This window comes from Indicator indicator, chromosome 30, assembly GCF_027791375.1.
Source record: "Indicator indicator isolate 239-I01 chromosome 30, UM_Iind_1.1, whole genome shotgun sequence".
Classification (NCBI taxonomy): domain Eukaryota; kingdom Metazoa; phylum Chordata; class Aves; order Piciformes; family Indicatoridae; genus Indicator; species Indicator indicator.
This window is the reverse complement of record NC_072039.1, coordinates 6,443,122-6,470,324: the sequence shown is the minus strand read 5'-3', so window position 1 is coordinate 6,470,324 and position 27,203 is coordinate 6,443,122. Positions and strand designations below refer to the sequence as shown.

Sequence of the window (27,203 nt, the reverse complement as noted above, 5' to 3'; positions counted from 1 at the left end):
GCTCAGCCTCATCTCCCTGCTCCCAGCACACCTCCCCAGCCAGATCTGATCACATTTCTTGCACTACAATTCCCTGTGGAACAGCAAGAAGGTACACTGGTGTCTAAGGGTTATCTTTGTCCCTAGAAATAGCTGCACAAAATCAGCTGAGATGATGAGCACAGCAACACAGCCACAGCATGTGGTTCTGGAAGGGCATCTACCACACAGAGAAGCCCACGTCACCTCCTTCCCCTGCAGACATGGCACAAAGAGCCTTCAACAGGAAAGCCACTGTGCTGCTTCCTCAAAGCAGACCAGGTTAGAGCCCTGCAGAACAGACCCCATCATACATTTGGGTGCAAATATCCTCCCCACAGACACCATATGCAGGTTTCACTAGTGGACCTCCCCAGGCTGATGGAGAATAGATCAGCTCAGGGCAAACTTAGATGCCTAAGACACCGCTGCACCAGGCTCCTGCACACCAGAGCTCAGGTCAGTGGTGAAAGAATTAAAAAAGAAAATGAGCAGCAAGGAAATAAGTGCCTATTCTAACCCAAATCTTCCACCTAGAAACATCAGAGATGCATAAAGGCTTTGTAAATCAAACACTTCAGCCATTCTTCCCTTCTATTGCCCACAAATCCCTTGTGTCTTGGGGATGAATGTTGTGGCTCCCCTTTCCAACTCCCTGCCAAGTGCTACAAACCAGAATTTGGCTGCTTTTCCCTTCCCCTTCAGCCCTCCCTCATGCTCCACAGCAGCAAACACAGCTGGAGACACAAGCAGGTGGAACTCTTGTTACATACTTCAGGGATGCTGTAGTAGAAAAGAGCCAAGCCAGGAGGCCAATTTGATGCCTACACCCACCAGAGCTTGATGTGAAGTTGTTTCCAAAGTGCTCTGCTCTCTAAATGGACAACGGCAAATGGTGCAGCTTTTCTTCAAAATCCAAGAGGTAAGTTGGGCCATGGGTTCTCCAATAATGCTCAAAAAACAAAGCAGCAGTCAGATTTCACCATTTCCTCCTGAGTAGTGGAGGACTTGAGCAAAACTGGTCTGGTGGAGTCTGTAACCACCTGCTTTTCTACAGTACCCACCCCAATCAGTCTGTCCATTTACTCAGAACAACCTTCAGTTGCTCTTACAGACACTGTGCTGCTGTAACACTAACATGAGACCCCAAAGGCCAAGTCTACTACACAAATGAAAAGCAACCAGGGGTGATGGGGATAAAGGTTCATTCTTCCCCAGAAGTCAGGAACAGCAGTACTGCAGAGCTGGCAAGCAGCTGAACTTTGTCAGAGTTCACTAAAGCCCCAACAATTGCTCTCTTCTCAGGCTCACATCAAGAATGGATGTCATCTGCCCCACCTTTCAGGATGCCAAGTCACTGCCCAGAACCAGCAGCACAGAGGTGTTCTACAATCACAGCAGATCATAGCAGGCCACAGCACCTCAGAGTGGGGAAAAGCTCCAAGGGAGCAACTGAGAACCAAGGACTTTTTTTTTTTTTTTTTTCCGACTTTTTGGTCTTTTTCCAAGGGCTGTTCTGCAGAACATGGAGTCAAGTGAAGGACCTGGCTTCCCCCAAGAAGGGGAAACAAAATCAAAACAGGTAGAGAAACTGCTTTGGAGTGTGGCATCTACAACTCCATGCGAGTCTTAGGGCACTTCCCCACCATCTGTTCACTGGTGTTGAGATGCTGGGGAAGTGCAATGTGGCCACCCTGTTAAGTTGGCTTTCCAACAGTATCATGTGAACCTCCAGATCTTAACTCAAAAAGGTAACAAGCCACATCCTTAGCCTCCAACCTCCACTGATTTGCACCTCCATAGGAAGAGAGCAAACAGAGGGAAGTTGTGAGCTGCCACCCACACCTCTGGAGGACGCATCCTGCAAGCTAATGTTTCAGAACTGAACCACAGGGATCGCCCTCGCCACCCGGTCTGGTCCATGGGAACCTCCTCTCCTGCCCAGAGGGGGTTGTCAGTGTTTGCTGGAGTACAGTGTTTCTTCTTCAGTGTCTGTTTCATCCTGGAATTCATGACTCAGGAGGGACTTCTTGGAGCCAGTGGCCATCATGCGGATTTCATCCTCGTAATCGTCGTGGTGCTGCCGGAGGCGGTGGAAGCCATCCTTGTGTCTGTTGGACTTGATTGAGCAGACACACCAGATGATACAGGCTGTGAGGACCACAGCAGACATACTTGCAGCTGCCAGAGAGAAGACATTTAAGTCAATGCCACATTCACCCCAGAGGTTCATAGGCTTGCCACCATCTGTCATCCCTTCTACAGTCGAACCAGTTTCCTCACTGCGCTGTGACCCTGCTCCTTCCTCTTAGGCCACATGAAACATAGCATGCAAGAAAGCTGCTCCCAGAGCAGGACTGCTCTATGATCACCATCAGGGATCACACATCACTGAGCATCTCTGTAAACCACTGGCTTTAAACTATATAAACAACAACAAAAAAAACACCCCAAAAATAAACTTACAGCACTCAAGCTGTGTGGAAGAGCAAGATCTCCTAGCTTAAAGCTCTACACACAAACAGGCTCTCCCCTTTCCAGGCATCTCAAATTCCATTCTGGACACTTCAGACCCCTGCAATACTCTCCGCTTCCTCCCTCTCATTTGCTAGACCAGGACCACCAAATCCAAGGGGTTTTAGACCAGTTTGCAAAGGCAAATGTGTTCAGAAGGGAAAGCAGGACATGGCTTTTCCATTTCAGTGAGGAGGAGGGTCATAGTCAGCATGAACTAGGCACAGAAAGCAAAGCTCAGAGCTTTGATCAAAAGCATCACTTTACCTGCAACAGTTACAACCAGCTCCCTTGGCAGACCAAAGATCCTGTTTTCTGTGTCAAACACAATGAGCACAGAGCTGGGAGCATCAGGACGAACAAAGACCTGCAGAAAGACACAAGAGCTCAGACCATCTCAGAGCTTCCACATCTGCTGACCAGGGCAGCATTGGGCAGATGCCAAAGATAAGTGCAGTGGAAAGCAAAGCTACTGCTGAAGACAACCCAGCTGTGATGGGAAAATCTCCATCCATTGCATCAAGGCAGAAAAGAGCTACCTTGGGCACACATGCAGGATCTAAACAGAGCTGATTCAGCAGAGCCCAAACAGAGATGCCTTTATATGACTGGGAGTGGAGGGAACATCTCCAGTGTGTACCTTGATGTGCTTTGTCTGGTGCCCGTTGGCCTTCACATCGATGCTATGCAGACCTGGAGCCAGGAGCACATGGAAATAGCCACCTTCTTTAGTACAGACCTTCAAGCCTTCATTAACAACAATGACAGCTTTAGAAATTGGCTTGCCACTCTTGTCTTGGACAAACCCATGGACTCCCTTATGAACCTGAAATAAAGCATTTCAAACACTTCGTGTTCAGATCCAAGCATCCATCACATTTATAACTAAAGAAAAGATCTAATCTTCCTCTCAAAATAGAGCTCATTCTCCATTCCTGACCCCCATAATCAAACTCTTGTGTCAACACATTTCCTGGTCACTTGCTGCCTTTCAAATCTGCCCTTCATACAGTTTAAATTATCTGTCTGTAATTACACAGCACCAACCAAACCACAAAGCCTTTCCATGCTGTTCTCCTCCTCTCCCCCTGCCTGCTACCTTCACTGCATGTCAGAATTTCCTCCCACAGGCTGTGGCTCACCTCCACGAGCATGCTGAGGAGAGATTTCCTGTGGTCTGTCCACAGGCTGAGCAGCTGTCCTGCACTGGGGAAGTAACAGCAGCCGGTGTAAACGGTGATCTCGGGACAGTGACCAAAGGTAACGCTGAAATCCTGCAAAACCCAAACCCACAGTCACAAGAGAAGAGGTGGTATTTAAAAAGCTTTCCAAGGTGTAGCTGAAGGTGGGGTAATTTTTGCCCAGACCATCAGAACAAATATGCTTTTGAATGCTTGTTTAGCAGAGATGGAAAACCTCATGCTGTGGTGAAATACCTTCATACTTCCCACGTGACTGTGCCATTCGGAGCCACGGATCACACCACCAGGAATAGTCTCATCTGTGAAAGCAAGAACACAGCTGTCAGGCAGGTCTGCTCCTAGCAGAGTCTAGCATCAGCTGACAGTGAGGCTAAAGGATTTAACCAAACTCACCTGACTTATTTGGACAGCCTGGCTGGCCCAAGTGCATCAGTGGGTGGTTGTTCGCATACAGAGATGCCAAATGCTTCAGTGTTTCTTTGTTCTCCACTATGAAGAGGAAAGTGAGACTTTGAGAGCACAAATCTTAGTCACTGGAGGGGAAGATTCCCATTTGAACCCCTGTATGAAACAGGGACACATTGCTAGAGGGGCATTCCAGATTTCCTCCAGCACTGAGGGGTAGGAGCAAAAGCAGACTTTAGATTGGCTTTGGCAGAGGAAATGCTTAAATACTGTTGTAGGAAGAGTTAAGAGTTCTGATGCCTAGCTGAATCCTGTAAGGCTTTACAGCTTTACTAAACACTCTGTAAACTCCACGTACAAAGGGCTGAACACAAAAGAAGGCTGCAGAACACCACCAGCACAAAAAGCTCTCACAGGACACAGTCACATGAACTTCTGCAGGAAGAGCCCAAGGCTAGCAGCATGTGAGGCCCTGGAGGAGGCAGTCATACCTGTCTGCACTGGCTTATCATAAGGGTAAGTGACAAGCAGAGATCCTCCATCCAGCGCAACTGAGAGGCTGAAATCATGCTTCAGTATCAAGTTGTCCATGATGGCTTTGGTCTCTGGCTCTCGTGTCCCTGAGTACCTGGAGAAATTGCCTGTAAATCAGAAGAACAAAGAGAAAAGGGAATTCAGAAGAGTTTCCTCTGCTGTTTGAGCAGCCAGCAGAAATACCTCTTTGTTTATGTCTGAACCTGTCTGCTGCATTTGGTTATTTGTCAGATCTCAGCAGATACACCCAACAGATTAAGTAAAGCACCTAGTCCACACTGCCCATGGGAGGAATTCATCTGCAAAGCTAAACAAATATGACCTCACTATTTCCCCAAGCTATTTGCTTTTGTGATGCAGGGGCATTTCCTGGGTGTTTGCTGTCCTCAGTGCCACGGAATTAATGTTTTCTTAAGAAAGCATTTGCGATGATCTCAGCCAAACCTGGCTAGAGAGAACACTGTCCCCAGGAAGGGTGGGCATGCACTGACACAGTGCTATGGATACAGCAAGCAAGTTTCATGGAAACCAGAAAAAGCATTAAAAAAAGGAGATTGGTCTCTGGGGAGCCTGAACAGAGGGCATGTTTCAGAACTGGGGGTTGAAAGAAATCAACAGGAAAAATACAGTAGGTATTGTCTGACCTCCGGATTATTCCTCAAGACCTCTGCTTTGTCTTTTCCTTGCAAATAAGAGGCTACAAATTACCAGCTGTAAGAGGGAGCCAGCTTTGGAAGCTTCCCAGCAGCCGTGCTGCCCAAGCTCCAGAGCAGGAATGCTGCTCTCTTGACAGGCAGACCCCTGTGACCTAAACAACTACACCCAGCCCAAGAGCAGCCAGCAGGAGACTTCTGCAGCAGCCTGCATTGCTGCATGGACACTACACACTGCTTTGCTCTAGGTTGCTGTACTTGTGAAGTCTGTGTCCAGGTCTTTGCCATGAGCATTGTTCTGGCCTATCTTCGACGTGCAGCCTCGCTCCTGGGCGACCTCACGTCCGTCTGGGTTCAGGGAAGGCACAATCACAATCCGTGTTCGGTCAATCAGCTGAGGAAGAGGAGCAGAAACAGTACATGAAGTGCAACTGGTGGGCTTCATTCTCCATACATCTCAGTTGCCTGCATCTCATCCTAGGAACTGTACTTAGAGATTCCCACCCACCCCATGGATCTCATAACACCTCCCAGTTATGCACAGGGTCGCTGCAAGCCACAAGCCTGTGTTAAGGAAAGTCTCTCCCAGTGAGTGCTCTCTACTCAGAATGTAGCTGGAGGGCTCCAAGATGATGCCTTGCATCGGGCTCCTCACCTTTGTGACAGCAGCATTCTTCTTGTAGTTCATGCAAAGAAATTCTGCAAGTGCCAGGAGCAGCTCTGTGCCAACAGGAGCGTTTCCATGAATACCAGCGACAAAGCGAATCTTTGGCTCCTCAGGCTCGGACTGGTTGGGCTTGTTGGAGATTTCCAGGGACCAGATCTGACGAAACTCAACACTCTGCCCCAAACTGCCAAGAGAGCAGAAGCCAGCACGTCAGGTCAGCAACACAGCCCTACCCCCAGCCTATGGAGAAATCCCAGTGTGGAAAAGAGCAGCTGCTAGCCTCCATGAGGAGGCTGCAAAGACCAGCAACACACAAAACCACAACCACGTGGGAGAAGGGTTGCAGAATTCACTATCAGCATCAAGTTTGAACACAAGCATCTGTGAAAGGATGTATCCAGGTACAGACACACAGGACACCCAATGCTCTATGTATCTCCATATAGCCTGTGACATCAGGATAAATCTGCAACTGCTACATGCCTCTGTGCTCCCAGTGGTGTTTGCTGTGGTTTTTTTCATTTCCTTCAGAGCAGGATACATCTGGACATCAAACTAATTTATAAAGTACCTGAAGCAGAGGACAAAAGCAGGCTTGTTCCCACTAATGCAGAGGCTGTTGCTTCAGCCATGACATTAAGCTAGCAAACCCAATGCAAGCAAAACAGGGAACACAATCAGGGCTGATGCAATTGGAAGGACAATAGAGGCTACAGATGAGAAAAGCTGCTTTGGCACCAGTGAGGACAGCACATGAGCATACTGTGCCTGGTGACAACAAGCAACCGAAGTCCTGGGACAAAGATTTCTGCTTTCTGAAGCTGACAGAAAGGAAGCACTACAGGTCATAAAAACAAGCAGAGGACTGCAGCAGCTGGTCCCCTGCAGGAAGGCAGAGCATGTGGCTCAGGGCAGGCTAAGTCAAACAGGGCACACTAGTGGATTAAATTCTGAAGGCAAACAATAAAAAAAGGCCATCTGAGATCTGTCAGTCAGATTTCACCTGGGACGTTTTAGTGGAATGGGTCTTAGAAGGGATTTGGAAAAGGAAGGAAATAGAGAACATGGAGGAGAGATATTTGCAGAAACTCAGGAATTTGGCCAGTCCCAAGCACCTCTGGGGAACCGACAGCACTGTGGGTTTAAGTCAGCAAAACGATGCCTCTGAAAAAAGCTCATGGATGCATCCATGAGTGTCTACAGCCAGTGCTCTGCCACCTCACCCTTACACATAGATCTCCCCCAAACTCAGGGATCACAGGGCAGGGGAGGGATGAGGGCACTGGAGGGACAAGCTGCCCTCCTCTGCGCTACATCCACAGCTTGCCATTTCACTATGTCACAGGCTGCTGCAGCGCAGGGAGGAGCTGGGCACTGCTGCTTCGAGTTTTCACCTGGTGAGGTTTGTGATGTGTGGGTAGTTCAGGTAGAGGCCTCGGAGGAACTCGGAGAGGTCCTTGTAAGGGTGGTATCGATAGGGAGAGACGTTCCCCGAGGAGGCCAGCAGGAGGCGCTCCAGGCCATTCTCCACAGAGAGATCTTTGATCAGGGTCTTAAACTCCTTCTCGTTGGGGTCGCTGGTGTCTGGAGTGTTCACGACTGGCACCTTGCCCTCCTCCACTTTGATGTCTGTCCGCTTAAGAGTGAAGTTCACCTGTACCCCACCTTTGCTGCCAACTTCCACCATCTTAGTGACTGGATCATACCTATCCAGGAGAAATTAAGGCATAAGGAAACATCAGGGGTTCAAGGTCTCACCACAACAAGCCATCTCCTTCTATGACTAGACACTCACATGGGACTGCTACTGCTCCCCAGCCAAATGTCAGAAGCATAAAAATGAAGAGCAAGAACATTTCGAAGGGACAAGGGAATGGTAAGAGGACAGTGGGCAGCTCATGGTCCAGCATGGCACTGAGCTGCTTTTTGCTGAGGTGTTGCAGGGTTATGTGACAGATTGGCAGGACAAGTAAAGCTGCTGTAACACAGAGGTTTTGGCAGCGGTTGAAGCGAAGTAATTTCTGTGAGTAGCTGCTTGCAAGAGAATTTCCCCTAGAGACACTCAGTTATCAGCTCCTTCCTCACACCACCTCCAGACTAAGGGAAGATTTGGACTGTACACCAGCGCCAAGTGAGCAGTCTTTGACATCAAGGTAGCATCACACTGCTATCTCTGCAGAGGCCAGAGGGCAAAAGAAACACAGAGGGACTAATCCTGTCTGGGGAGTCACTCATGCAGCTGTTTGCTCCCTGTGCCATGGCTTTGCTCACCCTCGGGCAGATGCTGTGATTTTGTACTTCCCCGGGACCAAGAGGCGCCAGTAGTCTCCATCCTTGGAGGTGGTCACTGGGTGGTCAATGTCAGCAACGCTGATGGTGGTGTTGAGAATGCCCCTTTTGTCTGTAGCATCCAGCACAAACCCCCAGACACCACGGTGAACCTGCACACAGAGCCACAGCCCTGCTGAGTGCCAGTCCTCACTCTGCTCCCACCCCACCCCATAGCTGTGAGAGCAACGACACCCAAATCCCACCAGCCCCCAGCCCAAGAGGTTCAGAAGTCCCAGAGGAGCAACATGTTCCAAAAAAGGTTCAGGTTAGACACAATAGCTGGCGTGGACAAAGATCACCTGATGAGTACAATGAGCAATTGTTTGGCTCAGGGTGCCACCACAGCACTCTTTGCTCCACACCTTTGTTTGCATGCCCCAGGTGCACAACACCACCACCAGACATGGACTCAGGTGGGAACAGCATAAAAAGGCCACTCCAGCCTAGAGAGAACCAAGGTATGGTAAATAACAATCCCACACCTGGCTGCTGTTTCCATACAGATTTCTGGTATGCTGAGAAGAAGGGGAGAGGAATTGAGACCTGTTTTGGATGGGAATGATTTCTGTGGAGCAGGTACCCAAGTCTAGTCAAGAAGCAGCGCTTGCTTCAGCCCACAGATTAGCCTGCTCCTGCTGGCACCTTTAGTGCAAATCCCAGAGGCAGCTCATGGAATTGCTTGGCTCCAAGAGTCTCACCTGCTTCATGAACTGGAGGAGAGAGCGGCGGTTCTGCTCCCAGTACTTTGGCAGCTCCTCAGCTTTTGGATATTTCACACAGCCCAACTCAATGGTCACCTCAAAACAGTTTGTATTTAAGTAATTCCAGTCTTGCATCCCACCTACAATAGGAATGTAAAAAGAGCTTTGATAAGGTCTCCTGAAGGCAGTTGTACCACAGTTCAAAATACTCCCCCCCACCTCAAAACCAAACCCTAGCAGATGGTGGAATGCATTCTAGCTCAAACCAGGACAGAGAGAAAGCTGAAGGACAAACCACAGCACACATTTTATAGCCAAGGCTTTTACAAAGGACAAGATTCGAGCTTCAAAGGGATGACAAAATAGCAGACAAATAATCACCCTTCTTGTAAATGCCTTGCATGCTCATATAGAGCTGTAAAATGTTATGAAACCATTTTGCTAACAGCCAGAAAAACGACACTATAAATTCCTTCCCCCTGGAATAACTTTTATCTGGGTACATTATTGAAGAGTCATAAAAGACACCTGAGGCCCCAGCAATCTGGGCTTGACCAATGCTGAGTTTGTGACTGATGAGACTAAATTCTTGAAGGTGCTCACACATGAACTTGAAGTTAAGGAGTGTAAAAGCCTTAGGGCTGACCTTACCTGGAACATTGTACCACTGAGCACCATTAGTGATGCCATGTGGGAAGTACTCAGTGGGGTACATATCCTTACAGGGGCTTCCCTGGTACATCTTGGTGTTCTCCTGAAAAAAAAAAAAAACAGGATGCAACATGTGAAACTGAGCTTGCACTCAACAGGCACTGGCACTTCTCTTCTAACATGAGTCACACACTTGGGGTTACCAAAGACAGGGGTGCATGTTGACACGTGTTTGTATGGCTGCAGCACAAACAGACTGCACCCAACACGCAGCTCACACACATCCCTGTCCTCCTCCCGGCCTGGTTACAGCAATTCCTACCACCCTGCAGTGCACTGGCCCCCATGCCCACCCAGAGCACTCCTCCTCCAGTGCCTGCACCACAAAAAACATGCTGGACATCCACCCATGGAACAAGAGCCTCCCACAGGATCCTTCTATTATGCCTGCAACACCAGGCACCTACACCCACAGTACCTGTGTCCTCCTCTATCAGCTGCTCAGGAGGTTCCTGACAGCAACATGAGTGAGCCCAGCAGGATGTGCCTGTTTCCCTGTTGGAGCTTTACCTTGGAGTAGGAAAGTGCCAGCTGCTGAAACACAGCATCATCTGGGGATTTACTGTATATGGCTATTCCTTGTTCATCATCATCAAAGGGGTAATTAACCACCAGAGAACCTGCAGGGGAAACAAGCTTTGACTTGCACTTGCACACTTCCCAAGTGAGCCCTCAGCCTAACAGGAAGTTTTGCTTTTTCTCCAGGGTGCCAGGTCTCCTGTTTCTCAAGGCTGGCATTAAACAAAGTGTCAAACCCAGTGGCTAGAAGAGCCAACACAAGGCACAGGAAGAGATAAGACCACACCCAGCTGGGAAGGTGAATCCAAGCCACCACATATCAAAGGTTTGGCTCCTCCCTGCAGGAGGGATGAGCACCACCTCATTATAATCACTTTCACAGAAGAGAGAAAGCAAGGGAAGGAATTTCCTAGCACATGCATGGTGCCTGTGGCCCAGCTGCTGTGATTTTCCAGCCTCCTGGAATTTACTGCAAGCACTCAGTTTAACATCTTCGGCTTACTGAAGCTTTCCCTAAGCAAGCTGCACTAATAGCACTGGGGAACCCTAGACACCACTGCTGCTGGAGAGCTGCCAGCCCCCTCATACCCACACACACTGCTTCTGCACTACAAAACGAAGCAAGCTCCCACCTGCAAGTTACCACAGCTACCAGCCAGCAGACAAACTGTCTAGGGAATAAGCTGTAATGCAGAGACTTAATTTAGATCAGTCCAAGCAGATAATTAAATTACAGCAAATTTCACAGTTCTGTCATGCAGTGCAAAGCAGGGAACCCTCAGGATCAGATCTGGCTCCCTTCATTTTATAAATGCTACAAAGCCTCCACCAGCCACAGCACTCTATCATGTTCCCAGCAGCTGAGCAGGAGCTCATCCCCATCTCCCAACAGGCAATGAGCTCACTACTACACATCCTCCCTTCAGAGAAGTGGTTGGGATCCTCCCCACAGCCCCTTCAACTCCCTACAAATGTGGTTGGGAATGTGGTTTTCCCCCTTTGTTTCCAGCTTCTGATCTGTCTTCCAGCAGCACAAACAAAAGGTTTGGTTTACTCCTTTTTCTGTGTGTAGGCTCTTTGGAAATGGCCTCATCCCTGATGCAGGAAGCTGGCTGCCTTCTCTCCTGCCATGCTAAAGCACTGCCAAGGGCAAAGAGCTCTTTGAGAGAGACTCCTCAGGTCATGCTCAGAGCACCACAGAGATATCCCTCTGCAAACTCTCACCCCTTGACTCCCAGTGCCAAGGAAGGAGCTCTGTTTGGCTGCCATACCTCCATGCAGGTTTGCTGAGAGCACAAATGGGTAAGTCTTCAGCCAGGTCATGACAGCCAGAGTTTCTGGCTGTGGAGGGTCTGCCACTTGGAAGAACTGATCTGGGAAGTTCCGGTTCAGGTCGTAGTTGTTGCTGTTGTTTCTGCCAACGGTGCCTCCTCTGTCTCCTGAAAGTTAAACATGTGCTCAAGCTTGCCACCTGTGCAAGTCCCCACTGCCAGGCAGGGTCTTCATCCTCTTACTACAGAGCTCACAGCTATCAATTAATGAAAACCAGCAGAGAGCACAACAGCACTGGCTTCCTGCACCCCAGAGTGGGGGGATCCCCATGCTCTCCTGCAGGACAGGCCTGCTGGGTGCACAGAGGTGTCCAAGGGCCCTTTTCCAGTGGCTGTTTGCATGGGCAAGCCACAGCCAGCAGAAAGGCAGCAAACCACCAATAATCCCAGCACCCAGATGCCAAAGCCACAGAAACCTCAGAGCTCACCTTCTCAAACCAGCTGGACAAGTTCTTTGATAAACCCAGGCAGAGCTCTGCTTCCAGAAAAACCATTCTGGACAGACTCTGCTCTGCCAATCTGCAAGAGCCACGCAGTTTTAAGGACTTCCCTGAAGGATGTTTCTGCCAATTTCAACATCATGATAAAAAGTCTGTATTATCCTTGGACAAGGCTCTGCAGACAGCCTGGCTCTCCCATCACATGTGACTAAGAGCACGGAACAAAGCACAGCAAGCATGAGCTGTGTCAAAGGAATGTCTTGATTTAAAATAAGCCTTAGGATAGCCACAAACCATAAGGGGACCCAAATAGGGGCAGCATGTAGCACTGCTGAAGCATAAAGCTATCTCCAAGAGCTTCAAGCATCAGTCAGCCACCCACATCCTGCCATGCATGGTCCATCTGCTCATCCCAGAGCACACATTCAGTCCCCTCCCAGCCTCCCTGTGCAAGAAGCACTTCTGCTCCAGGAAGACTTCCAGATTTCTCAGGGAGGTACCATGAGCCTCAAGGCTTGTTCTCAGAGCTATAAAACCCACAGATGTTTCAACACAGACAGCAATACCTTCCTGGGACTTCTCATAGCCATCAGGGTTCATAGAAGGCATGATGTGAATCCGTGTGTTCTGAACCAGGTCAGTGACCTCAGGATCTGTGCCAAAGTTCTTGCAGAGGTACTCGATGAGGTTCAGGAGAAGTTCTCGACCCACAACCTCATTCCCATGCATGTTACCAATGTACTTGAACTCTGGCTCACCTGCAAGCACATGGCCAAAGAGAATATAACCACCACTAAAGCTTACAGACATGTCACCACCCAGATCATTGCTCTCTCAGGCCCTTCTGCAGGGCTGTAGGGCATTTACACCTAAAATTGACCCTACTGCTCCCATGACACTCAAAAAGAACAAACACTGTTTCAGGGAAGTCCCTTGGTCCCTCTGTCCCCAGAGCTCCAAAACCAGTGTAGATGTCCCCAGCAACACTTTAACTCACACCAGTGCCACGCACTGCACTGTGTCTTTTTAAAAAGGACGCTGCAAGGTGCAGTTTGGTCTCTCTTCAGACAGGTGCCAGCTCTATACTCCTTTTCCCTGTGCCCACCATCTCCCAGAGCAAACGGCCTGTCACTAGTGTCTTGCTACAAAGGACCTCCCAGGTTACCTGCTTCATGGACACCGGGATTGTCCGAGATCTCCATCACATAGAGCTCCCTCAGCTCCACTGACTTGCCCACAGAGTAGAGCCGGGTGATGTTGGGGTACTCGTTGGCGTAGCGCCGCAGAAAGATCTCCATGTCTGAGAAATGGTGGTGGCGGAAGTCCACAGGCTGGATGGGTTGATGGAGAGAGGTTGGGCTGGGAACTTCTTCCTGCACAGGGGTCGAGGTGATGGCAGAGACAGGAGCTGGTGTCGGGACCTGCGTGACGTTACGAGCCGGTGGCGTTACTGTTGGCTGCAAGGAGAAATTCACTTCTGTTGCATCTCCCTCCTTCACCTCAATGTTCTCTTTGGTCACTGGTGCATAGCTGTAAAATGAAATAAAAAAAAAAAAGCACAGCTGGCTTCAGCAAGGAGACTGCAGAACAGAGGCCAAAACCACCTGCAGCCTGTCCACCACTCCAGCCTACTGTTCCCAGCCCAAACACACTGGGATGCTAATAACGACCTCGAAGATTCACTAGGGAACAAGCTGACAGGACTTGTCCCACTGCCACTGCACCCAACCACACTGCTGCCCCTTGCTGTGTCACAGGGGCAGAGGATCTTGCTTACAGACTGGCTGGGGAAGAAGCCTCAGGCATCTCCCAGGGCTATCCCAGGTGCCTGTTCACACCTAGACTTGAGACAACACAAACTCTTACTGAAGCAACCCCACTCTGGTTTCTCCCTCTGCCCAAGAAGATGCACATTGACCCAAGCAGTCAAAGGTGACAGGAACGCTGTGCATCCAACACTGGAGTGGGGCACAGGGTGAACAAACACAGCTGCAGCTCTATGCTGGAGCCATTTCCTGCTGCAGCTTCCAGCCAGATCCCTTACATACACCACCAGACGCTTTGGGGGAAGAAATGAAGCGAAGGAACACAAGTTGGCAGTGTGGACAGAGGCTGCCACAGAGACCTTACCCTGTCACAAGTGCAGTCACATTGTAGGTCCCAGGCACGAGCAGCCGGTGGTAATCACCAAACTTCCCTGCTGTGATGTTATGAGCGATCCCAGCAACAACAATGGTGGCGTTCTCCAGGCCAGCTTCACTGACTGCATCCCTCACAAAGCCTTTCACACCCATGTGGACCTGAGGAAAACAATGCAAGAGCCTGACTGAAGACAGGCAACAGCAGTGAAACCATGTCCTCAGCCAGCAATACCTCTCTGCCCCTCCTCAAATGCAGCAGAGCAGGGCAGATGCCAGGCAAAGACACCCAAGGGCCCACGATTCAGGCAGTGCTCAGCCAGATGGTGAGAAATCTACAGCTACCCAAATGGAGGTTGCAGTGAGGTGGGGGTTGGTCTCTTCTCTCTAGTATCAGGTGACAGAATGAGAGGTAATGGACTAAAATTGTGCAGGGGAGGTTTAGGTTTTTTTATTAGGAAAAGTTTCCTTACTGAAAGAGTGGTCAGGCATTGGAACAGGCTGCCCAGGGAAGTTGTGGAGTCACCATCCCTGGAGATGTTCAAGAAACGTGTGGACATGACACCTGGGGACATGGTTTGACAGCCATGGTGCTCTTAGGTCAAGGGCTGGACTAGATGACCTCAAAGGTCTCTTCCAACCGAAACATTTTTATGATTCTCTGACAGGAATTCCAGCATGCCTTGGGAAGGCAGCAAGACCTCAGAACTGATCCTCTCCAACAAATCCTCCATTTCATCAACAAGGGCACACAATATAAACATGGCAGGGACATGAGTCATACTGAGGGGCAAAATGCAGCTGCTTCCCTTCCCAGTGTAAACTGTGCCCTACTCAACTCATACATGAGCATCTGGAGACACCCTGGCAGAGGATTCTCAGCAGTGTTGGTGCTTTTCAGCATCACTGGAGACTGATGGCACCAAGCCCATACTCTGCATTACTCAGATCTGCACTGATTGGTCCCTCTGCTTAACACCAAACCCCATGAGGCCCCTGTGAGCAGAGCTCTGCTGTCGTGAAGGATGTGGGAACTGTGGTGCAACCACAGAGATACAGGTCAGCTTTGTAGCCACAGACCTCTGCACAGCAACTGCAGCTGTTGTGTCACCACATGCAGCAAACAAAGCCACAAGAGCAACTGAACCTGGAGCTCTCAGCCCACTACAGACATGGAGGTTTCACAGCTGCCACCCCCATGTCCTGTTCCAGCCCACACTACCTTCTCAATGAAAGCAAGGAGAGAGTCTCTGTTGTTCTCCCACTCCTGCTGAAGCTCAGAGGTCGGAGGGTATTTGCAGCAGGACAGCTCCAATGTGATCTCAAAGCAGTTGGCCCACACATAGTTGTAATCTTGCATCCCACCTGAGGAAACGAGGCAGACACATGTCTTAAGAGCAACATACAGACATCTCTCCCCAGGACACAGCTTTCCCTGTTTTTCAGCTCCCCACACCATCTCACCACCATGCCTAGCTCTGGAGTGAACGATTTAAGGAGGAAAAAAAAGTCAGATCAGATCATTGTGAGAGTCTGTGCTGGGAAGACTGATTTCTGTTTCTCCCAGTAACCAGCACACTGTGCCATTAAAACCAGCCACAGACACTTCAAAGATGACAGCCCCTTGGTCCTGCTGCTCTGGCAGCTGAGCACAGCACTTGGAAATGCACACAGGTTCATTTTACTGTGAAGACATCTTCCAGACACTACAGATCCAGTGTGCCAGGACAGACACACCAGAGCTTGAACATCACTGCAGCTGAGTCCTCCACTATCTGCTTCAAGTCACCTTTGGAGGTTTCCCTGCAAGAGAAGTTACTCCACTCAGAATGAGCTTCAGGCCTGATAGAACAGAACACACCAGACTGGGAGGCAGCAGCTCAAATCTGTATAGTGAAATCAAAGATCACACTGCTGTTCTCTCAAAAAGATCTTAGCAAACTCTGGATGACATGGGAGCAATTCTTCCCCTTTTCTACTTCCTCAGCTGCTCTTTACCTCCAACTCCTTATCTGAAGGCCTCCATTACTTGATCTTTATAGAGCAGCCAGAACAGAAAGTCTGCCAAGGTCTGATATGGTGACAGCACGCAATGAACTGCAGCAAGTCACATTCAGGAAACTCTCCTCTTGATCTGGGAGGGCAGTGATGTATGCCTCACTGCTGAGAACTACTGTGACCCTCCAGCAACCAGGTCCTGCAAGAGGAGAACCGGACACAGGCTTGGCCACCTGAGGAACTCCAACTGGGAAACCTGTACCTGAGCCCTGCAGCCAAGCACCAGCCTCCTCCCACATTTTCTCTTTAAGGCTGCAGTCTCAATCCAATTTAAGGGTGTTGCAGTACCCAGGGACAGCTTGCTAGCTTAGTGTTAAACCAGCCAAACCTCTGTGAGCACCAGAAAACAGGATTGCACAGAGCGGTTTCCCAGCATTAAGCTCATCCTGCTATTCCTACCTTTCAGAGAAACTACAGGCACTGCTACAAATCAGAAAGGTCACCTTGTTCCAGCAAGTGTCCTGACCCCATCTGCTCAAGTTTACCTTCAACCCTCAGCAAGCAAACCCATTTCTCAAAGAATGAATCGTGTACCAGCAGGACTTGAGGTCCTCAGGTATCAACACTCACAATCTGGAGCTCAGACTTCAGCATGCTACTGAAGACTGCAAATATTCAGCCCTCTAAACATTCACAGCAATCTTCAATAGCAAAAGAAAGGGCATTCTGAGAACACCACCAGCCTGTGAAACAGATTTCTGAGTCCCACCACATGACCGCAGCCAGATGTCATGGCCACATGAAAGGATCATTCCCACCACCAGAACAGGCAGTTGTGTCAGTATGGAAAACACACTACAGTAACTTTTATGCACCCTGATGGTATCTTCTGGCTTACACAACCTTCTTCAGTTACAATCCAGACAGACTGGTGTGCCATGGCCTTGCCATCACTTCCTAGATGGCTCCATCCCAACCTGCACAGCAGCACCTATGACCACTTAGCCCAAAGACCTCCATACACCGACTGAATGACTCCCATCAGTATCAGCTGGACACAGGGGCCCAGGCAATGGGTATCTTCTGGATGAGTTGAGTCAAAGTGGCTCTCAGAAGCCCATCTGTCATGGAACAGCTCTGTATCTGGCTTGCAGGAGGCAGATGCAAACTTCAGGAGGATGACGTAGGGTGATGGAGCACTGGAACAGGTAGCCCAGAGAGGTTATGCAGTCTGCTTCTCTGGAAGGATTTGAAACTTGCCTGGACATGATCCTGGGCAATCTGCTCTGGGAGACCCTGCTTTAGCAGGGGACTTGGACTAGATGATCTCCAAAGGTCACTTCCAACCCCCAGCATTCTGTGCTTCTGTGAAAGCATAAGACAGCTTGTGGCACATCATGACACCAGCCTGCAGGACCCCAGCACACAAGTCTGTCAGATATGCACACTTGATACTCCCATCCTTTGCTTTGCCCACCCAAGTGCCACGTCAGTGCTGTGCCAGTAAACCTCACCTGCTTTGTCTGAGCAGTTTCCTCATCACTCAGAAGCAAAGCACCCTCCAGGGTGCTGCCAACTAACCACCAGAACAGATCAATACCACGATGCAAATGCACTACCTGGCATTTGCAGAGGCTTTGTCAATGCATGCCTAGGAAAAGCTACCAGCAGCACTTCACCAAGCACAGGAGGCTCAGAATAAACATGGTGGGTGTGAGCACACATGGTCTCCAAAAGCCAAGGAGCACTGCTTTGAATTCAACAGCCCCACTGCACTGGGGAGAAGCAGAGATGGACTGGCAGCAGACAGCAGGATTTAGAAGAACTGAACCCTGGGAAGATATGTGGGATGGTACCACATCAAAGACATCCCAGTTCCTCTCAGTTCCTCTGGGGGCCTGCTAAGGGCACACAAAGCTCTTCTTTTTTTAACAAAGCAAGTGTCTCTTGCTGCCAGAAAAAGCATTGCAGCTTGTGCATGGGCTGAGATCAAAACAGGAAAGAGACTTTTCTGTCCAGCACAAGGGGCCAAAAAGTGTCTGAGGACTTTAAAACTCTCAAACTCCACTCAGGAGGTTGGAGGAACAAGGCCTGTGAATCTGATACACACTCAGTTTTATGCAGCTCCTGTTACTAGACTCAGAAAAGTAACCCACAGCAGGCTGCTCTTGCCAGGAAATGCCAGGCAGACTGAAACACTTTGCCAGCCTATAGCCATCTTTTAGAGCAGGGCACTAATGCATTTGAAAACATCCATACGTAAAACAGAGCCATTAGGAAGCGTATTTAGTGCTTCACCTGCCACTCAAAGAAATTTAGGACAGATGCTCACTCATAATAGAGCAGCAACAGACTAAATTAGAGCTTGCTACATCAATTTTTGGTAAAACTCCCTGAGAAAATAGTTCACTGCATGCTTGAGAATTTGGATTGTGGTCTGCTGCACATATTCGCCCTTCACACAGCCCTGCTGCAGAGCAGGACAGTTATTTTTACAGCATATGGAATTATGTATTTTTCCATATACCATCTGCTCAGCCCTTCCTGGCTATGCAGAAGAGCTGGAGGTGTAAAGAGAGACCTGTACACAGCATGACATTCAAGGAGCAGAGGAGAAAAAGCACACCCACAGCTGTCCCACAGGGCTTCTACTCTACTGATCTGTTTGGGTAAGAGCTGGGACAACTTGCTGGATTTATTCCAGCATTTTTTTAATCACAGGTGTCTTTCAGCCCACACTGCCCAAAGTTTCAACCTCCCAGTGAAGCTTCAGATCGATTTTACCAGTGAGGAAAGCAAAGCAAAAGTGAGCAGCCTACAACCATGCCAAGTTAGTCCCTGCTCAGAACAAACCTATCTCCTGCTCTGTCCTACTCTTTGAGCATCAGGACCACACTTTAGGCAAGGACCCCAGACCTCTCACAGCACAAGTGCTGCAAAGTTCACACTGACAACCACATCTCTGCCCCTTGCCAAGCCCAAACCAGGCAGGCAACAGGAGAATGCAGTTCCCTAGAGTCAAGCCCGGGGATTCAGATACCATAAATATACCACATGCCGGGAAAAGCCTTCCAGGCCAACCAGGAAGGACTCTATTTTCAAACTGCACTATGCAGAAACCTCTCCAATTCCAGCTTTCATCACAGCAGACAGCAGGAGATAAGAGACCTGCAGCTAAGTTAAAGCAGGAAAATGGTGGTGTCTGCTCTACAGAGAGCAGATGGCACAAAGCAAGCCAAAGACGTGATTAAATCCTTGGCACAAGTTGCTTACTCTGGGGACAGACCTGATTGCCTCCTAGCATGAGTCCAGGTGAGCAGCAGCACCAAACAGGTGGAGGAGTGTTTGGATCTATTAACCTGCAATCATTAAAACCCAGAGTGGGTTGAAGTTTGAGCCTCCAAATCCAGAAGTCCAGTGCTGCACAGCCCTGCTGCCTTCCTGGAACCCTCTCAAAGAAGAGGGCAGAGTCTTCCTAAGAGCTGCACCACCACAGTACCACCCAGCAGTTCATGTTAGATGTGAAAAGAGTCACCAGACCCTCAAACCACCGAGGCAGTACTTTCCTCAAGATTCAAGGACAGAATTTTGAGAACTCTTAAACACATAAGGGCAGCTCATTGTGCACATCCCAGAAAGACATGGCTGAAAGCTTCCACCAGAGCTCACACTGTGCCTTCTGCCATGCCCAGGAAACTGAGGCCACCACAGCACTGTCACAAGCACCCACTGTTATCAACACTCATTTTAAATGCTGTGGGTTTGATGCCACTAACTGCTGGCATTTCCACATCAGAGAGTCAAACTAGCAAGGAAAATAACTTTAGGAAGAGACTGCAAATAATGAGACCTTCCAAGGCTGCCCACACAATACCCTTCTGAATGTTACACTGAATTTGGTTTCTGAACTGGGCTAAGGGCAGGCATATCCTTCCCACAGATAAGACTTAAGAAGTTTCTTAATCACTTTCCAAGCAACTCCTGGACCATAAACCAGCTCAGACTTGAATGTATTTTCATGATCTGAACCAGCCACTCAGGAGTTAAAACCCCCCAGTTTATTAAAAAGGAAAGAAGAGTAGGAGCCTCCAAAAAGCATCCCAGTCACAATCCTGCTTATCTATAGCAGCTGGAATGCAGAAGCCCAATTCAGCTGTCTGGCAGAGAGCCATCTTCCTCTGCACACTTAACCTTAACAATTACTCCAATGGTTTGTAGTTGCCACCTTGGTTTGACAAACTTAACAGACTGTTTGCAAATGCAAATAAAAGTTAATGGGGTCTGGCACCAGCATAAACCAGTTAACTGTGGGACAATGAAACCTGGAGCAGCTGGCTTTCCAGCATGTCGATTTCACATGATAAAATGTGGCAGGAAAATTTCCACCTGTTGAGACATTATGTTCTCATTTCTTTGTTTTCTCTGGCTTTAGCTCACCTGGAGCCCTCAATCTCTGCTGGCACAACCTGATCTGCAGGCCACAGGAGCATACCCTGCACGGTTCACAGAACCACATGCTCTGGTTATCTCTAGAGCTCAGCCCAAGGAGCTCCCACAGGGTGCTGGGATTTCCCCAGCCCCATTTTACCACACATTTAAATTCTGCAATCACTGGGAAAGCCCTTCTGGTCCCAGTATGAGCCTCAGCAGTCCTTGGCACAGAGCTGAACGAGTCAGATGACTCAATGCAGCCACCATGGTTTTGTTGCTTCTGTCACACATGGTGTACGATTGCCTCCCCTTTGCCTGCTCTTCATCTACTACTAAAAACAAATGTTAACACCCAAAGCCCTGAAGGGACACAGTAACTTCACACACCACCAAAATACACGTGTACTGGCCTCTGTGGTATCTGTTAGTTCACCTGTGTGCTTCCCTGGATCTCAGCTCCTCTGGGTTACACTTTATGGGAACTCCTCAGGCTGCAAACTGCTCCAAGACTGCCTCCACATATTCAGCTTTAATAGTAATAAAATGGAAATTACCACTCTGGAGAGAAATCACACAGTTCTGCCAGCCTCAGCAGTGCTCCATCCTGAGAGCCACTGTCACTCCCTGTAATCTCTGCCCCTGAACCACCTACAGTGCAGAGCCTCAGATTGTGGCTTGTCACAGCAAAAGGGTTTATTTCCCCCGAGGCTGGAAGCCAGAATATAACCCACAGCAATGGCAGTACAGAGCCAAGAGTTCACACCTTGCCACTTCTTGTGAAAAGAAAGTAGGTGAAACCTCTGCTCTGCAAGCAAAGGCTGGTGCCCCAGTGTCACAGCCACTAGCCACATGTATCACCTCCTGTCAGAAGGATGAAAAAGTTAATGCTGCAGCCAAAACTGCTGTTTACTGGGAGCAGGGGAACACAGACCCAAAGCTCTGGAAGCCCCCTCCCTTCAGAGCACACCCATCTCACTTCATTGTGAAGGCAGAACACCTCAGAGCTGCAGCTAACAAACCACCCAACTGAGATGTATGTGATAACAACTGCCACCAGAACAAGGCAGCACAGATCATCCAGGATATCCTGTTCCCTCATACACAAATTCACCAGATTACATAAACCTTCCTCCTCCTGGACTTTCCACGGCAGCAGAGTGAACCTTGAGCCAGCAAACATCAGAGCTGGTGTGTTCAACAGGGTGGGGGGGGAAGGAGGAGACAGCCGCTCAAGAAAAGATAAAACTGCATCTTATTTGAACACAACATCTTATTTGAGCAGTGAAATCCTGGGGAGTGATTCAGCCACCACTGAAATCAAAACTTCCTCTTCCACCATACAGGTGTTATGTTCAGACTCAGTTATAAATCCCCCTCCCTCCCTCCCAGGCAAGGTGGGTGCAGGGCTAACACAGGAGTCAGTTCCAAAGCCTGTGTTCTGGAAAGATGCTGTCTTATTGGGATTTGTCAAGCTGTAAGCTCTGAAGGATAAACACCTACTTGCTCAGTACTCCTGCCATCATCCCTCAGCCCTACCACCAGGGGAAGCAGGGCAGCCTGGGCACAGAACACCAACACAACTTCTTCAGATCACTTATGAGAGGTTCTCTGTGTGTCCTCACCACAGAGGTTTCTGCACTGTCTGCCAAGGCCATGGCTGTCCAACATCCACTGGTGAGGCAATGGAGCAACTTCTAATCACATGTCCAAGATTTCTCTTTCCACCAGCCCACAGAGCCTTTCCACAAGAGCATCTTATCACAAGCTGTTGTTTAAATCCCATTTTCATCAAACCCAAGACACACAGAGCAGCCCACTGCCTGGCTGAGCCGGGCCAGACACCTTTACACAAGCAGTGTGGAGGCACCAGGAGGTAAGTTGCTTATATTCAGATCACCTCAATGCCCAATGGAGGAATCAGCTTTCCTAGAAGCCCCAGCAGACTGAACTTCAGATCCTTTCTAGACCCTGCCATGCTGGTGGATGAGAACAAGCTGTACTGGTTGTCACAGTCTGCACAGCTCTAGCAGCAGAGCAGCTCCTAGAAAAGCTGCCTACTCCATTTCCAGCAAGAGCAGTTACGTTAGCTCAGACCACACATTTACTCTTTGCAGTCTCACAGCAGGCTATGCTGGAATCATTTACAAAATTACAAGTTTAGAGGTTATAATACTCAGAATACTGGCAGTGGTTTAATACCTTAAGCAATAGTTCCCTCTTTCTGTACCAAAATGTAGTAACCAACTAGAGACCTAATGAGAGTTCATTTGGCAAATGAAGCCTCCCACATGCAGGATAACTCTCCAGCATCTAAGAAGATCAGGAAGAATTCTCCAGTTTCTGTAATCTCTTCCCTACTCCCAAGCTGTGAGTCATCAAGCACTTACTGGTGTGCCCACGATGCCACCTCCCTTCATTTCAGGCTGCTAAAACACATTCAAAGCTAAAAATACAGCTTCACCACCATCCTTCCCTCTGTGATAATCACCACTGCCAGTGGCAGCAGTTCTCAGTGGGAGCAAGAAACTATTTCTGTAAGACACTGTTAGGTGAACCAGCAGTTAAGAGAGATTCACCAACTCTACATCTCTTACCTTCTACATCATACCAATGGGCACCATTTGTGATACCATCTTGGAAAGTCTCTCCCTCCTCACCAGGGCAATTGGGTTTGCCAGTTCTCATTATGGGGTGATTTGAGGCATAAGCTTTGGCCAAATATTTGAACACTTCATCATCAGCTGATTTACTGTAGATTCCTGAGGGCTTATGCGTGGGAGAGTCATCATAGGGGTAGCTTGCAACCACTGAGCCACCATGAAGATTGCCAGAGAGCAGAAACCTGGAGTTGGGAAGGAAAAGAAAGAAAAGTCACAGTAGAACAATTTCAACAAGAAGCTGGCTACAGCCACCCAACCAGTTATTCTGCTGCCTTCCCACCCAAGCCATGTTCTTGGGAGCCTCTGCTTGGGATCAGTGAGGCAAAACCTGCTCACTGCACAAACTGCCCAGCAGTAGTGACACTTTGGAAAAGGAAGTGATCAGACCATGCCCACCAGCCATGTGCAGGGAGAACATCTATGGAGCTGCGACTGCACCAAGGCTACTTCAACAAATATACATCTGCCCACCACCAAGTCAGCTACTTTCAGCCAAAAAGAGAGACTGTCCCCTCGTGTTAACTGCAGCCTCCAACACAGCAAGCAGGACCGTCAGAAGGGCTGAGCAGCATCCGAGTGGGAGCGTGTTGGAGAAGTCAGCAGACATTTGCAATAAACCAACTCTCAAGGACTGGTTTACTCACTCCCTAAACTGATATCTGGCATTACTAGAGATGAAACAAGTTTCCTGCTGCAGCCTAAGGCTAAGCTCTCAAACCGTGTGACAGACAAGCAGTGCCCTGCTCATGAAGCAATATACAGGACTCTTTGTCAAGCTCTGAGCAATGCCTGGTATGTACGACAGAACTGACCTGCACAAATAAAACCTGGATGTGTGACAGAGCTGTTAATGTCCCAAATCAGAAGACAGACAGTGACATGCCCTATATCACACTTTAATTTCACCACAGGCAGCATAGCCATTTTGATGAACCCTAAAGGTAATTTGCCTCTGCTCTTCCTCTTTCCACCAAGTACAGCACTGAGGGGAAGAACTCTCCTTCTCTTTCAGACAAATGGGATTCAGTTTCTGAGCAGAGGTAATGTCACAAGTGCCTTTGCCTTGCTTTATACACAGCACACACGAATTGCATTACACCCTCAATCTCTTTTTATTTTTTTTTAATCAAATAGCTCTGTTTGCCTACTGATTTCTCTATCAGTGGTTACCTTAGACTAACAATTGTACCAGCATTAACTGGTGCTGCCAGGCAGAGGGATGCACAAAGCATCACATTCTTCCCCTTTCACCCTGGCTTCCATGCAAATCCCATCTCAAACACTGGAAAAACAACCAATAAAAAGTCCAAGGTATTTTCAGAATGGTATTAAGGAACACACATGAGCTCCTTAGAAACTAATTTTGAGTTGCACCAAGTCTGCAGGGATTTTAGTGCAAACAGCTGCACCAGAACTGTCCTAAAAGGATCCTCAGGACAAGCTATTACTGGTGCAGTTCCCCCATGGGCTTCACCATCCACCAAGTTTTAATAGACAGTTTGTCCAGTCAAATGGTGTTCCCTAAACCTGAGCAAACATACAATGCTGGAGATTGTGTTGGTTGGATCCAACCAACAGCTCTAGTGTCTGTCAGCCATCCCTTCTCTGTCTCACTCCCTGTCTCCATTTTGGGAAGCGGACCACAGCTTGTTTCAGGGCATGGCTTGTAGGGGATCAGACTCTGCATTCTGGCTTCTTCTGCACAACTTCAAAACAGCTGGTCATGCTGACCCTCATGGTTTGGACTTTCCATCTCTCTCTGAAGAACGCGAAGCAGATGAAGAGACAGCGCTCAGCCTGGCTGCTGTATTTTCAAGGGCAGCCCCAGGCCCCAAACCAGAGCTGCGTTTCAGAAGTGCCATCTTCCCCTCCTGGGCTGCCCCACTCTGGGCGCAGCAACTTCCCACCATTCGTTTCCTCCTCAACACCTCAGCGTGGGTGCTTAGGGCTTGGTCCCACATGTGTCAACAGGAGGACAGAGGGGAAGAGATCACAGGAGCAGAGCCTGTATTCGGAAATGTTGCTGCACGGAATGTTATTGCTAAATCAAGGGAATTTTCCACAAAGACGGGGGGCAGCCCTGTTCAACACAACGATCCATTAACATGTTTGTACACAGACCAGCCATACACTTGACTCCAAATATCTGAAGCATCCCACAGCTCATGGTGAAAGCATTATTGGCCCCAAGAGCCCAGACCCACAGACAAGCTCAAAACAAAGTGGATGAGAAGTTTCCAGCTGTGGGCTCCTGCTGAAAGGAGGCACACAGGTGACCACGTGGGTCAGGGCATGGGCTGTCAGATGCACAGCAAACTGTGGCCATCAAACTGCTCTGGCACAGGAGGGTTACACCAATTGCTAGGTGCAGGATTGCTCCCATGTGCGGTAAAAGGCCAACCCAGGACAAGAGGCAGGCTGGGCAGAAATTGGTTGGAAATACCCTTTCCCGCCTCCACAAGCCCTGCAAGGAAGCAACAGCAAAGGCTTGAAATTTGGTTCAGGTCTGCAGGGAGCAGAGCCGGGGACCTCCCTTTGCTCGCAGCTGGGTGCTAAGAGCACAGGGTGGCAGTGCAGAGGGGAACCCGGCGGGATGGTCGGACCCGCCGGGCCGCACTCACCTGTTGCGGCGCATCCAGGCGATGAGGGCCTGCACCTCGGGCACGGGCTCTAGGTTGGGCTCGGCGACCCCGAACTGGTCGGGGAAGCTGCGGTTGAGGTCGCGGCCACGGCTGTTCTCCCTGCCGCCCTCCGCACCGCCGCCGCAGTCGCCTTCGCGGGCGCGCTCGAAGCCGTCGGGGTTAAGGCTGGGCAGCAGGTAGATGTCGGTGGTGTTGAGCAGGCGCCCGATGCGCTCCTCACCGTTCGCCCAGCCCCGCACCAGCTCCTGGGCCAGGCGGAGCAGCAGCGGCCGCGCCAGAGGCTCGTCCCCGTGCATGTTCCCTACCAGCTTCACCTGCGGCCGGCCGGGCAGCGGCGAGCCGCCGGGCTCCTCGTCGGGGCGCTCCGGCTCCAGCCCCGCCGTCAGACGCAGCACCCACAGCGGCCGCCCCTCCACCGAACTGCCGATGCTGAATAGCCGCGCCAGGCCCGCGGGGGCCGCGTCCGCCAGCGCCTGCAGCGCCTGGCCCAGCTCGGCCGAGTGCAGGTATCGCAGCGTCTCGCCGGGCGCCGCCGCCTCCGCCTTCTTGATGTGGACCTTGCGGGCCGAGCCCAGCAATAGCGCACAGAAGAGCAGCAGCAGCCCCTGGCCAAGCCCCCTCTCCACGCTCGCCATAGCCTCACCGGACACCCAACCCCACCACTCCACCGGGCAGCGGGACCAGTAGGCGGTGGCACCGCTCGCCCCGCCACACAGGCGTGCACTCCTACCGCCGCCCACCAATGAGCGGCGACCTGGGGGGAGGAGCCGCCAGAGAGAGGCGGTGAGGGACCAATAAGAGACGGCGGAGAGCGCTGCGTCACGGCGGGGGTAGGGTGCTGGGGAGCACTGTGGCGCCCCCTGCAGGACGCGCCGTCATCGTGGGCCGCGCTGCCCCCGCCACAGTTCGGCCTCGGCTCGGGCCGCGGTCCGTGTCCCTGCTGCGGTCCCGCTTCTCGCGGCCTTAGGGGCGCGGGGAAGGCTAAGCAGAGAGCGTGAGGGAGCGGCGATACCCGAAGAGGTGATTTTATTTCTCCCTCAGGAGAAAGCGGCCATCGGCTTTCTGTGCTCGGTGTATCCCAAAAGCACCCGCAGGAGCTGGGCAGGGGACCGCCCTGATCACAGTGCTCACCGGGCCAGCGGCTCTGGATAATGACCCAAAATCGAGTTACTGTGTAAAGGAGCATAAATACCAGCACATGGCAATGCAACCTGTACCTCACAGGGGTGTCACGACAGGCTTTTGTGGCACCGCTCTGAGGTACGGGCACTGTCGGGATTCTCTCCACAAAGCACAACCCTGGCTGGC

At 50.1% G+C, this 27,203-nt stretch overlaps 1 protein-coding gene across 1 annotated transcript; it reads right to left on the bottom strand.

Annotated features, from left to right (window-relative positions):
- Positions 1-1,972: 1,972 nt before the first annotated feature.
- CPD (carboxypeptidase D) lies at positions 1,973-26,530 on the bottom strand. The gene is made up of 21 exons (XM_054394186.1): positions 25,875-26,530; positions 23,188-23,435; positions 15,387-15,529; positions 14,157-14,326; positions 13,192-13,556; positions 12,593-12,784; positions 11,527-11,694; positions 10,247-10,356; positions 9,677-9,779; positions 9,023-9,165; positions 8,265-8,434; positions 7,388-7,699; positions 5,982-6,177; positions 5,585-5,720; positions 4,631-4,780; positions 4,128-4,223; positions 3,969-4,033; positions 3,675-3,806; positions 3,173-3,358; positions 2,800-2,899; positions 1,973-2,199 (listed from the first exon to the last, which is right to left on the bottom strand). Exons 1-21 carry the CDS (start codon positions 26,528-26,530, stop codon positions 1,973-1,975), a joined length of 4,068 nt encoding a protein of 1,355 aa, XP_054250161.1.
- Between the last annotated feature and the right edge of the window lie 673 nt (positions 26,531-27,203).